The sequence below is a fragment of the Hyposmocoma kahamanoa genome, unplaced genomic scaffold (genome assembly GCF_003589595.1).
Source record: "Hyposmocoma kahamanoa isolate Upper Pololo Valley unplaced genomic scaffold, ASM358959v1 65, whole genome shotgun sequence".
Taxonomy (NCBI): Eukaryota; Metazoa; Arthropoda; class Insecta; order Lepidoptera; family Cosmopterigidae; genus Hyposmocoma; species Hyposmocoma kahamanoa.
In genome coordinates, this window is record NW_020653853.1 from 15,606,815 (window position 1) to 15,620,606 (window position 13,792).

The 13,792-nt window shown below is 36.4% G+C and overlaps 1 protein-coding gene across 2 annotated transcripts in view; it reads left to right on the forward strand.

Annotated features, from left to right (window-relative positions):
• Positions 1-13,792, forward strand: part of LOC113231307 (monocyte to macrophage differentiation factor 2) — a 36,521-nt gene that overhangs the window by 8,582 nt on the left and 14,147 nt on the right. For both annotated transcript variants that reach the window (XM_026465572.1, XM_026465573.1), the window contains one exon: positions 1,709-1,961. In XM_026465572.1, the coding sequence (XP_026321357.1) occupies positions 1,709-1,961 (253 nt within the window). The remainder of the gene's footprint in view (positions 1-1,708; positions 1,962-13,792) is intronic.

Genomic DNA, 13,792 nt, shown 5'->3' on the forward strand with positions numbered 1-13,792 from the left:
TATGCAAAAGGATTTAGTTAAAGTCACAACCAAGACTAAGCTGTGACGCTGGTTTTCAATGGGCTCTAGCCGAGTGAGTGACGAACGTATGCGCCCCGAAGTGAAAATAAAATAAACTACGTAAATGCGTATGCGTATATTTGAAACTTTAAATAAATATCATGTGAACTGAATGTCTTTCCGAATAATTGGAAAGATATTTAGATACCCTTAAGCACATCACTAATACCCATTATTTTCTATTTCTTTAACACCTATTTTACGAAAAACAAAGTGAATTTGGAATCTAAGTTAGGTATATCCAAAGCTGTAGAAGTTACCGTCTGGTGTTTTAAACTTGACATTGCGTTTTAGATGCAGTCTCACGTTGAAATTCGCCTAAAACTTTCTAGGAAACATTGCATGACAATTTTATTATATAATACCATTTTTCGTGTAAATAATTCATGTCATTATTTACTCTTCGTAATATTGAACAAGTTATTGCGTGTCGCCTATCTTGTATACCTCTGTAAATGTTTCACCCCAAACTTTCTGTTTCGCGGTGAAAAGGTTACGTCGTTACGGCCGATCAAATCGCTACTTCGAGTATTGTCTAGTCCCCTATACCACGAAAATAACAAGGTAGCAAATACCCTCTGACATTGACATATTATAGTGAAAGGGTTCAGTGCAAAAATATACTTAATCCTTTTTGTAAGCTGACTTAAGGCTTCCTTCTCTGGACACCGGAGCCACATAATCGACACTCAAGGCCGTTCTATTATCGTCATCGTGCAGCTATTGTACTTTGGAACAACTTGCAATAGAGATATGTTCTGGATCTTTCGATGCCCTTATTTAATTCACTTGCCGTCGATGCGAGATTGCGGATGAATGCTTTTGAATGTGTAGCAATTTTGATGATTTGCACAAGTGGATTACTGCCCATTTGTGTAGTGTAGGCCTCGCGTCTGTCGCCAGGATGTTATTCGTTACGTCGTTTGTGAGGATGGGCACACAATCGGGGATCATCTTTATCTCGTTACTATCGGTCGCAGCATAACGGGGGCCCCGTTCGTATATTGTGTCCTTACTTGTCAATTACGTACGAAGTCGGGGCAACTCTTCTTTGTATACATTGGAGTACAAAACGTGATTAATAATAGCCTGATCAATGTTATACGAATACGCGGTATAGTATTTGATATGAATTTGGTTTTGAGATTTTATATTTACACCTTTTTTTATTACTTAATAAAGTTGTAAGTGGCGTATTTTTCGCCATGATATTGGCCGTATAAAAATTCAAATTTTACTGCAGATCCGTTCTAATGAAAGTAAATTTTATTTTAAGGCTATGAAAGTGGTAGTAGTATTTTATGAGTCATTTCTTATTCTATATCTCTTACACAAAATTGTAAAAAAACAACTGTTTTTTGCTGAGCTACCAAGTCACATTAGGAGATCGTTATCCCAGATCACCTAAGAGCGAAGTCGCCGGGCTATGCGTCGTCGCAACGCTACGATTTCTCAATTTCTCATCGTTTCAACGCACAGTGTAGCATGTCGTTCTGATTTATATGTAATACAACGCAGCGTCACAACTCAACGTCATCGCAACGCCGACGCGTCATGTGGCATCGCTCTTATGTGTAACTGCCAGCCCTCAGTACATTCGCACAAGTAAGTTATAGATAACAAAGCTAAGAAATTACTTTTGTTGCAGTAAAATGAAGCACTTCCTCCACCGCTGCGACCGCGCTATGATCTACATATTCATCGCGAGCTCATACTTTCCCTGGCTAACTGTGGGGACCCTGTCCTGCTGGATGCTTCGCGAACTACGGTGGGCTATATGGCTCCTCGCAGTTCTGGGTATTACGTACCAGCAAATCTTCCATGAGCGGTACAAGATGCTGGAGCTACTGCTATATCTGGTGATGGGACTAGGGCCTGCCGCCATCATTGTCACGTCTAATGTATGTTCTACTTTTGTTTGTTTACTTGTTTGCTTGTTCGGTGCGTGTGCACTTGATAATGAAACAATTTATTGCGCTATATATTTTTTATTTTTTTGTTTTTATATAGTTATGTTCAAAGCTACGTGTAAGTAAATTGTTTCATTATTGTTAAGTGTCTTTTTATCTATTGGGCATGTTATATCTACTTATACAGGGTTATTTGTAAAATACATACAACCGTGCTGGACTATATCATTAACATCATAAACAACAATTTTTGTTCCATGACTTAACAATTCATCAGTGCGGTAACAAAAGAAAGAACTGACGTAAATACCGGTCCGATTCAAAACGCATGTGCGTCTGGAGGTAGTCGAGGAGGACACTTGCACACTTTAACTACCTACCAAAAACAGATCTAAAAAGTGTCAGTACAAGAAAAACTTCCTTATTGATAAATTTATTGTCTTAAAAAAAAATACATGGAACAGAAGTTATTTATGATGTTAACAATATATGCATGAAATGAAATGAAATTATTTATTGGTAACAATGTTATACGTTACAAGTCATTTAACATTTGTGAAACGAACATTACATCAATTACGCTACATTAAATTTCAAGTTGGTGTTCGCCATTCAAAATTTATTCAAATAAAAAACTACATTGTACAATTATAGGTATTACACCACTTCTTTAACTTAATTTTAAAGCTGAACGGTGAAGCTGCATCTTTTATATCTTTCGGTATCATATTGTGTACTGGTGCTTCTATTACCTAGACGGACTGTTCTGACTTGGTTAATTTGGACGGAATCTTTTTAAAGTCGTTATGGTGTGTGTTGCCAAATACGCTGAAATTTTTCTAAGTTAGTATGAACATAGGTAGCTGTATTAATAGGCCGGGAAGGGTTACAAATTGGTATTTTTTTAAAGAGTCGTACGCCGATACATCATCAGGTAAAGTCTGTCCTTTTGCAGACTGAATAAAATGACATTTGTAGGGTTGCCAGTTTTCATTTCAAAATTTGAAATAGTTATGTGGTTGTAGTCGATAATTTTATCGACAGATTGTGAAAGAGGTGACTGAATTGTGAACGTTACGACGCGAATCTTAATCTTAATGATTACTAATAGCGTTATTGCCTTCTTTATTCTTATTTTGACATTTGGCCTACTAGTGTCGAGATAAATTTTTTATTGTTAGTATTTTACAAATAACCCTGTATGTGAGAGTAATCACGCTTTCGTGCCTAACTTGGAAGTAAATTGGTTTGTAGCTATACTGTAATATTTTATACAACAGCTTCCGTGTTCGACATTCGAGGCAAAATTCAATTTCGACGATGTCACAACTTTATTATTATACTTCGTCGCACTAGTCACCTGAATCGATAGGGAAGCCCTGGGGAACAATTTATAAAGTAAAGACTTACGATGTAGACGCTCTAGGTACGTGGAATAAAATATGATGTTAGCCTTCTTTATTGATAACTTTATTGCGGTTACACACTATCCATCATACTACTAGACGTAGGCTGGTTCCACCCCTATCTTGTGAATATTCCAAAGATTCGCACGAAGCGTTACTCTTCCACTTTTATGGAAGCTATGGACTGGAATTCCTTGCCTGCAGATATATTCTTAATAGTTTTTGGTGAAAATACAGGCACTTGAGACTTGTCAACTTATGTCTCTGGGTGACGGGCGCAACGGCAGTGCCCCTAAGATCTTTGCGATTTAAAGCTCTGAGTGGCACTGCAACTGTTATGAATAGGCGTGTCTTCTGGTGCGCATTTGACCTCCATTTCACCTGATGGAAACTGACGATGAGGTTGACAATGGAGCATGCACACCCAAATAGTGCCTATTCACTCTCGCCTTGAAAAGAGTCGAGTTATAACGTTCAGGGAATATATTTTTATTTTCTACTATCAAGTGATGGGACGAACAAGTCGCGCGCCTGGTGGTTTGCGACACGCCTGTCCTTAGCAGTTGCGCTGCCACACTTACCCTTCAGAACTGAAACTTTCCTGTACGCACTCTTTCACAAAGAGCTCTACTTCTACTGAAAGTTGCGACAAGTCTCCAACTTGCATTGTACCTGTGATTGTGGTGGACTATGTAGAAAGTCTATAAAAGAGCGTCATGCTCAACAGTAGACTTATTTACTTACTCAGCTGGTTCAGCGATCCAAAATGTGTCCTCCTAATCGAGATGATGCCACTTTCTTCGGTCCTGTGCAATCTCTCGCCAATTGATGGCTTGTAATTCGCGCAGGTCCGCCTCCGCGGCGTCGTTTCAGCGATACCTGGGACGACCAGCCAGTCTTCGTCCAATAGGTCGACCCAGATAGGCTCTCTTCAAGTTCCGATCCTCTCCCATCCCTTCTAAATGGCCGAGTCTGCGAAGTCTGTGCGCTTTGGTTTCGCTAATGATGTCTGGCTGGGCGACGAGCTCTTCTATTTCAGCGTTAGTGTGGACTCTCCAGCTACCGTTCTCCCGTTGTCCTGGCCCTAATATTTTCCTGAGACTTTCAACAATACACTGCCTATAATAAACTGCCTCCGTGGCCGAACGGTTACCATGCCGGACTGCCACGCAGAGGTCCCAGGTTCGATTCCCGGGCCGGAAGAAATGTTTGTATGGCCTACATTTATTTCTCTCGTGAGTTTGGGTGTAATTTGTGGTTGTCTATATGTGTGTCCATGGCACCCGCGACACAGGGTTTCCCTAGTGCGGGGCTATGTTGAGTGTGTGCGTTATTATTATTATTAGTATTATTATTACACTGGGTAAACGATATCTTTGTACACGAAATCATTCATTCGACCACAGACGACCTCTGTGGTCATGTGGCTTGACACCGGTTTTCATAGTGTCACCATGTGGTGGAGGTCCCAGGTTCGTTCCCGGGCCGGGGCAATGTAAACTAACTTTTCTTTCTCTTGGGTCTGAATGTTTATAGTACCGTCATTGTTAGCGATTTCCATAACACAAGTGCTTTAGTTACTTACTTTGGGCTCAGAGCAACGTATGTAATATCTAATATTTATTTATTAATATCTACTTTGTTCCGACATAATATGACAATTGTACGTTACACAATTGGCATAAAGTCCATTATGCCGTGGTTACAAAAAATAGCTTCATTTAAATTCCGAGGCAATGTAAATTGAGCATTATCTGTGTTTTTTTTAATAGCATAATGGACATTCTTTAAAATCCTCTTAATTTCAATGAAAGAATGACATCATGAACAAGATTGCAGATGTATAAACATTATATAGATTACTGTCTTACTGGGTGACAAGCGTGATGGTATCTATGTACGTATGAGTTCTACCAGTTATCTATTACGGTAACTAGAGCGCAGCGTACATAAATTATAAATATTACGAAAGCAAGAGTTTTAGAAACGAAGTGTAAACACGTAAACGGGGAATTACGTTCCATAGGACAAATCTATGACACCATGTTATATTAAAATTTTTATTGAATTGATATTCAATTTTTTTTATGTGAAATTACTCCACTAGTTTCATACATTCTTATACAAAAATCGAACACTCAGAAAAAATTCCTTCGATCCGGGCTAATTCGAACCTTACCTAACCTAACCGAAAGATCGAAGGAATTTTTTCTGAGTGTTCGATCTTTGTATTAAGAATTATAACAAACTAGTGGAGTAATTTCACATTTTAATACAATGAATAGAGATGTCGACATCTCTAGCCAGGATTGGTAGCTGTAAAGGTACCTAACTGGGTAACGAAATATCATAGATTTTTCATAGAATGGCGCTACGGCTAAAAAGTCGTTGAAAAACCAAATACAAAGATACGACGCAAGCACATAAAAAAATTCGTGTTGTTTGCTGTTTCGTTCCGTGGCCTAGTTGGTATAGCTTTCTGGCACGGTATGCTGGAGGACGTCGGTTCGAATCCGGCCGGATCGAATGAATTTTTTCTGAGTGTTTGATCTTTGTATTAATAATTATAACCATGTTATATTGTTAATTAAGTAATAAATTGTTACGTTAGCGCATAGGTTCCCAAACTTTTTGGCTCACCGCCCACTTAGGCAAGATAAAAAAATTTCAATGCCCACCACCACAAAAAATAATTTAAATATGTATGACATATAGCGCAAGATCACAATGCAAGAATAGCAGTATCTCGCGCTTTATGTCTCTCCCTCGCAAGTCGCTCCTTGTCGGGCTAGCCCTGCTGGACGGCATTAACGCCCCCCAATTGCTTCCGAACCCCCCTACCGCCTTCCTAAGATTCTTCAGCGCCCACTGGGGGGTGGATAACTTTGGGAAACTACGTTTGCGTTATAAATTTTGCTGAAAACTATCCTCCAGTGCACCGTCTATTGCATATAAAACTAATTAGCTAAATATCTCAACTTTACCACCCCAAGAGTCCCTTGTTATGCGACACCTAAAGTCGCCAATTAGACATAGTTAAGCAAAAAGGATCCAATCCACAAAATTACCAAAAAATAAGTTATATGTACCAAACGGTTGTCTAGTCTAGTCTAATCTCTTAGATCAGCAAAAAAATCTAACATGTAAACATAAATAAATATCTCTGAAGTTACATGACATTATAAGTTTTGAAAATAAAACAATAATGAGAAACACTTTTGTGTTTGATGTCCATTGGATCCTTTTTGTTTATATACGTCCATTGTAGTTTTATCGTTCCTTCGCGCCGTTCATGGAATAATGCTGCCCTCGTTAACATAACTAACGTAAACGACATTTTAGCGAAGTTAGAAGAGTTATTAAAATATCCGGGATCAGCAAAACGAGATCTAGAGCCCCCTCTAATCGCTTTTTTAATATCTTATTTAGTTTCAGTTGTATTGTTAAGCAAAATCAGCGTAATAACCACACTGCGACCGAAGCTAAGCTAGCTCACGTAGCCAGGGCATCTTTTCGTACTTCAGTTCACACCACAGTATTACAATATCTTCCCTACAGTAGCGCAACACCTTTGAAATTCGTGCGATACCACCGCTCGTGTAGGTACTTATGCAGATGTGCAAGGGTTGTCACGCAATGAAAGAAAATTGTATATAATGTATATATTGAAGCAGATGGTAAGTTTAAAACTGGAATACATTCTTCCTGCGAAGTGTAAACCACATACATTCATGTTATTTAATTGTTTAATGTTTTTATCTTTTAAATCAGGTTTTTGACAAACTTCTGTCCATAACTGGCACCTGGAAAGAAAAATATCCAATAAATAAACATATAAAATATGATCTGATAGTCTGGAAAAACAAGATTAACACACAAATTGTATACAATCATAATTTATTACTAAATAACCAAACATCGCGATAAGAGTTGAAGAGGCCGCGCGGGGTGTTAAAAAAAATTGTGGAGTGTTAAAAATTGAAGTTTAAAGAGGTACTCTTTTACTTGAATTTTTAACACTCCACATACATTGAAACTTAGTGGCAGAGCAGGTTTAGGGCCATATGATTTGCCAGTTTTTAAATGTCATCACGAAGCCGCACATGCGTTCGTGCGTGCACTACTATTGCTTGAGAGTTTATACTACCTCAACTGGATTTTTTTCCGTATTAATACGGTTCATTTTGCTTGGATCAAACGGAAGGAACACTGGCTTTATTTCAGAATTAATATTTTTACAAACTAAATTAAGCCATTTACAAAAAGTATATCGTGTAGTATATATGTGTTCTATTTAGTTCAGTTGATTGAATATCCTCTATTTTACTGTATATTTTTGTGTGTTGTGTGAAAGTGATTGATTCAACACTCACTGTTATACGGAATCAACCAAAGACTCTCAAAGCATAATTAATAATAAATGATAACCAACCTATAATTTAAAAAAATAAATACCTAAATAATATCTGTACAACGTATATTTTGTTCTTCACGACTTACGATGTATGTTGAAATAACCCAGTTCGGCTTCTTTTGATTTCTATGGTATAGGAATTAGAATTTAGTTTCGTGCATAGATATTATACAGGTAGGCATAGTTCAAGAAATATTATTTGCACCGGTGAATGTTATCGGTTGGAATGTCTGATCCTTTATATTGCAATAGTGTAATAAAAGCATTATCACTTATTTTATTTGAAGCGTACACGAATTTAGTGATCTTAGTCCATCGTACAAGCCATGGGCGCGCTAATGCTTTTTCTGAATTGCACTATACAGATGGCACGTGCGTTAACCGAGATCACTCACTCTTTTGTCCTATTGTGCTTGAACAATAAAGAGATAAGACGAATTGGTGCAAATAATATTTCGTCACCTATACCTACATGTTACAAAAATACAGGAAAAATTTACCTCGCATCACGGAGAAATCTATGAAATTTTAAATTTTAAATGTTGTATTTCGTTGTACAACCGTATATAGAACAGTTGTGCACTATTATACATGCATACAATGATTTTCGTAGAACTCACTCAACGTATTCAAAAATAATTTAAATCACGTAAACCCTTGGCGCTCGTTACGTAAACTAAACGTGTTCGCTGGCATCGGCCGAAGCCGCCCGACCCACCTCGAGCGACCCTTCGTTGCTTTGCACAAGTACGTTCGATGCGCAACTAACACAAGGAGCACACTTTATACGCCTTAAAACTGTTATATCTATAAACAGTCTTAATATGGTATAGATTTAGGTAATAATTCTCTATAAATGGTTTTAGAAAAATGAAATTGTTCTTATAGACTTATTTCACTCAAGTCAAAATGTTAAAACCTTCTTAATACCAAACAACTTAATTAAACGTAATCTCTCTTAAGATTTACTCTTATAGTCCTTATTTTAAGTTCATCTGTAGAATAACTGATTAATTTTAGTAAAATTGTTCTATACACATCCAGTAAAGTTCATGCAAAATGGATAAAGTAAAGAATATTAAAAGATCTGGTGGAGTTGGTGAACCTTGGAAATTAAGTTACATCATTCGATACAATCAGCGTTGTCAATGCCACTTGTTCAAAATCCCCAAAAATCTCGGTTAAAATCCCCAAATTTGAGGAGAGCAAAGATCATATTCCCCACAAATTCCTCACATCTCGATTCATTATTTATTAGAAATACATCGCTTAAAAATAGAATAAAGAATTAAGAAACTCAAAATGTAATAATCTATTACGTTTGCTGTGAATGTAAACAGAATGTAAAATGTAAAACTAATTATAAAATTAGATGACCTTAAATCGTTTATTTATTTTAATTAGATTCAACATTAATCTGTAGTCAGTCTTTGAAAAACAAATCGTTTTTCTTTGCCTTACAAAATTAAGTAAATTGATCATTTGTTGTGCATTTGGTGACACTATGTTAATATTAGAAATAATCAATGAGTTTCGACCTATATTTAACATTTAAAGTTCTATTTAAAGTTCATTCTATAAATGGTCTTGTAGCTTTCTAGAAGTGTTACTTGAGAAAAAAGATAAGAATCACTCTTAACACTACTTACAGATAGTTTCTCAAAGCACTATATGGTATAATATAGTTATAGTATATATTTAGATATGGGTGTGCTTCTTGGGAAGCTAACCGAGCTAACCCAACTAACCCAACGATCCCGGTAGCTATGTAAAATATGTCGCCCTTCTGCCGCCCTTCACCCCCGCACGTATCGTAGTCACTACTTGCTACGTATTTTTTTTAGCTTAGCTTTGCATGCAACTACATGAGCTGAGTTAAATTAGCTAGCTTCTTTCGCGGTGTGGCCTGCGCTTAATGGACTTTATTTTAGGTAATAATAAAAGTTTAGGTGGTAATATCCCGAAAGTTACCGAAATGCAAATGGGTTAGTTATGAGTGGGCAGAATTATTATGTCATCTTTTTGATATCTACAATTTCCGAGTTGGGTCGAGGTTCAGCTAAAAAAGTATCGTTTACATACACAATTAATGGGCTCGTGGTTCTAATACACTTACATAAGTACCTCTTACAGATATTCTATCTCACGAAGGCGGGTGAGCCAAAGGTGTTGTTACGCGTGTACATGCACATTGTTTTAGTGTGCGTAAGCTCAGGAGCGCTCAGTTGCGATCTCGAGCTCGTCCAGATCACTTGTGCTAATTGTGTTCGCGTCAGATTGTCCAAATGAGTACCGTCAGCATGGAAACAAAACAAAGAAAAGTCGTCCGTAGTGAGGTATTGTAATTTTCTCTTCTATAATAATAATAAGGCATTATTTTTATTTTATAGTAATATATCGTTATTTTTTGTTGCGTTATATGAATTTAAAATAATGTAAGCCTTTTTTTGGAATAATCAAAATAATTAATAGTATGGTTAGATTAGGTTTACTTGCCCGTTAAAATTAATAATTTGTTAGTTTATAAATAAATATAGAATCTCAATGTCTAGTATTGTACAGTAACCTAGACCACGTGTGGAGCAAACTTTCAAAAGCTTTGTTTTCTTTTCCTGTTTACTTTGCCGACAATATTTTATAACCTCTCTTTTGTTACCCGCCTGTTCTATTTTCGCAGAAACAATCTTTTTTTACATTGCCGATATTTGTTAACAATTTGTTTTTCTAATTCTACATCTGTTAACAATTTCTATATTCTTTTGTTTTAGGGTCGAAGCATGATAGCCAGCGTTTATCATTTCTTGAAAGAAGAATATGAATTTACTATAGCGAATCAAGAACCAAATTGTGATTTATCTCACTTACGCAACATATCACAACGCACTGCTGATGCCACAGGCGTTAGCCTACGAACGGTGCAGCGTATATTAAAAGAAGAGAAAGAGTTGCCATCCACTTCCTCGAATTTTACATCTCCCATGAAAAAGAGAAGGAAGAGAGATAATAAAATGGAAATAGATAATCTTACAGCAGATGTAATTCGGAGCACAATAAACAATTTCCACATTGCACATAAAGAAATTCCAACACTTGTTAAAATAAAATCAGTTTTATCTGAAAAAATTAGTTTTGACGGTTGCCTAGAAACACTTCGCAAATTGTTACAGAAATTGGGGTACAAGTGGCGTAAAATTGAAAACAATAGAAAAGTTTTGGTAGAGCGTCATGATATACAAATGTGGCGATTAAAATATTTAAAAAAGATGGCAGAATATCGCTCTCAAGAGCGACCAATTGTCTACACTGACGAAAGTTACGTCCTAACGACGCATGTGCGTACTGGGCGAAAAAAAAAGAATCCACACCATTTTTAAAAAAAATCAGCACAGGTACCCGTTTTATTTTAGTGCACGCGGGCACAAAAGATGGATTTATAAAAAATGCGAAATTGATGTACAAGGCCAATTCGACAGTGGGAGATTATCACTCAAATATGAGTTACGAAAACTACGTCAAATGGCTCAACGAGAAACTGTTGCCCAATTTGCCTGCCCGTTCTGTCATAGTTTTAGACAATGCGTCGTATCACAACACGCGTGCTGAAAAAATACCGACATCAGCATCAAGAAAAGATGAGATGCAACAATGGCTCACAAATAAAGGCATAGGGTTTGATGAAAGTCTGAGAAAAGTGGAATTGTACGACATAATAAAAAAACATAAGAAAGAGTTTGTAACATTTAAAATTGACGAGTTCATCAAAAGCAAAGGATTTGATGTCTTACGCCTTCCCCTCTACCATCCAGAATTAAACGCTATCGAAAACGTATGGGGAATTATAAAAAATTACATTGCTTCGAGAAACATCGAGCAAAATATAACAAGTACAGACATATTAATAAATGAAAGTATTGATAATGTCAGCAGCGAAACGTGGCGTAATACTTGTAGCCGTGTTGAAAAAATAGAAAAAGAATATTTAAAATATTTTGATTTAGATTTTGAATTTGTAATAAATTTGCAAGATGATAGTGATGACGACAGCATGACAGAATCGTCTTCAGACTTTGAATAAATGATATTTGTATGCAATCTACCTATAATATTTTATTATACCTATATACTAAGTAATAACAATTGACAAGCTTAACAAATTATAATATAAGTTTCAAACGAAAATTAATAATTAAAAAATATTTACGATTGTTATGCTATCGCTACGTGAACTTACGCACACAAAGGCGCTTATCTGTACACGTCACTACTACAACTATTGCTCACCCGCCTTCGTGAGATAGAATATCTGTACACAGGTATATTATACATGGTACTTTTGTCATTATACATATTGCATTCTTGTTATAACAGTGACAGAATAACTAAAACATAGTAAATATTTGCTCGAAAAATATGAAATTAAAGAGAAAATGTACTGGTTCTTTTCCTTATTGTATCGATGGTATACACTATAATGATTGTCATCGAAGTGAAAGGATTCGCCAATCGACGTAAGGTTTTCGCCGATTGTAGCCCAGACGTACAGAAAAGGAATGGTACGTCGTGCGGGGAGGCCTTTCCGTGCACCCCCTATATCAATATACTGGTAACTCAAAAAAGTGACTTCAATAATCTCAGTACAGAGTACTAAAAATACCTACCTCATAAGTTCGTGGAATTACATCTATTTGCTAAGTTTTATTGAAAGCGGTTGCCAGAAAGTGCGCGAAACCGGATTCATCCAATAGAGGTGGAATTTTTCTTCAAATTCAAATGGGACCACTAATGAGGTACCCTTTTTCCAAAAAAAAAAAAGAATCGTCAAAATCAATCAATACAAAAAATAAAGTCGAATTGTAACCCCTCCTTTTTTTGAAGTCTGTTATTGACTTTTTAAGTGCCATATTATTGCTTTTATTTACTAAACTTTTTACCAACCTTCTTTATTGCTGTTAAGTGCCTAACACTAGTAATTAAACTTACGAGTTTTTGTTGTACATTTATCATTCGTTATATAGTACGCATTTAAGTGTTACTGATCAGTTGACATGTGCGGCGTGGCGAATGTCGTGTCTGTACTGTCGCGACTTTTGCTTTGAGAAATGCTTTTCCGCTTGCGACTGACGACGACGCGACTCTACTATGCGATTAGAATGAGGACACATTGTACTCTTTAAATGCATTTTAGTTAACATTCTTTTGTCTAAGATTTTTCGCTCTGACCTTTTTGAACAATTTTCTACTAAATGACATTTTTTTCTTATACTACTGAAAAGAGATTTCGGTGATTATCTAACGTAGTAATTTATTAATAGTGTAGCTAAGGTGAGCCACACTTAAAGAATTACTGTACAAAAAGTAGGTTTATACATTACCTCGTAGAAATGTCTTATAGAGTGGCAGTTAACAGTTAATGAAAAGCAGAACCAAAAGTGTACCTGTATTTATTTTCCCAAAAGTTTAATCTGGTATCTTTTAGATGGGTCATGTCGAAGTTACAATATCTAATGATCGTTTCGTGAAATTGAACTGAACGCACCGTCGCTAACAAACAGTCATAAATATACACTCTTAGGAAACCGGCTTTTCCGTCGCACTAAGTAGTACATACTTAACGTCTAATAGCCATAGCCTAAAGCTTTCGGCCTTGAGTGCGAAACGAAGTTCTAAATCTGCATAATCCGGGTCAAAGCAGGCGATTAATGTTTCGCCGGGACGCTATAAATATGCAGCCTTCACACACCCATGTCCAAAGGGCTATCGGTGCTACGAAAAATGCCTTCTGTAATTTGTAGCATTTTGATTTGTCGATAAAAAATACTATTGTATAGTAGCGTTCATTATAAATATGCAGCCTTAACACACCCATGTTACAAAGTACTATCGGTTCTACGAAAAATGCCTTCTGTAATTAGTAGCATTTTGATTTGTCAGTAAAAAAACACTATTGTATATAGTAGCTTTTACTATAAATATGCAGCCTTATCACACTCTTGTACAAAGGG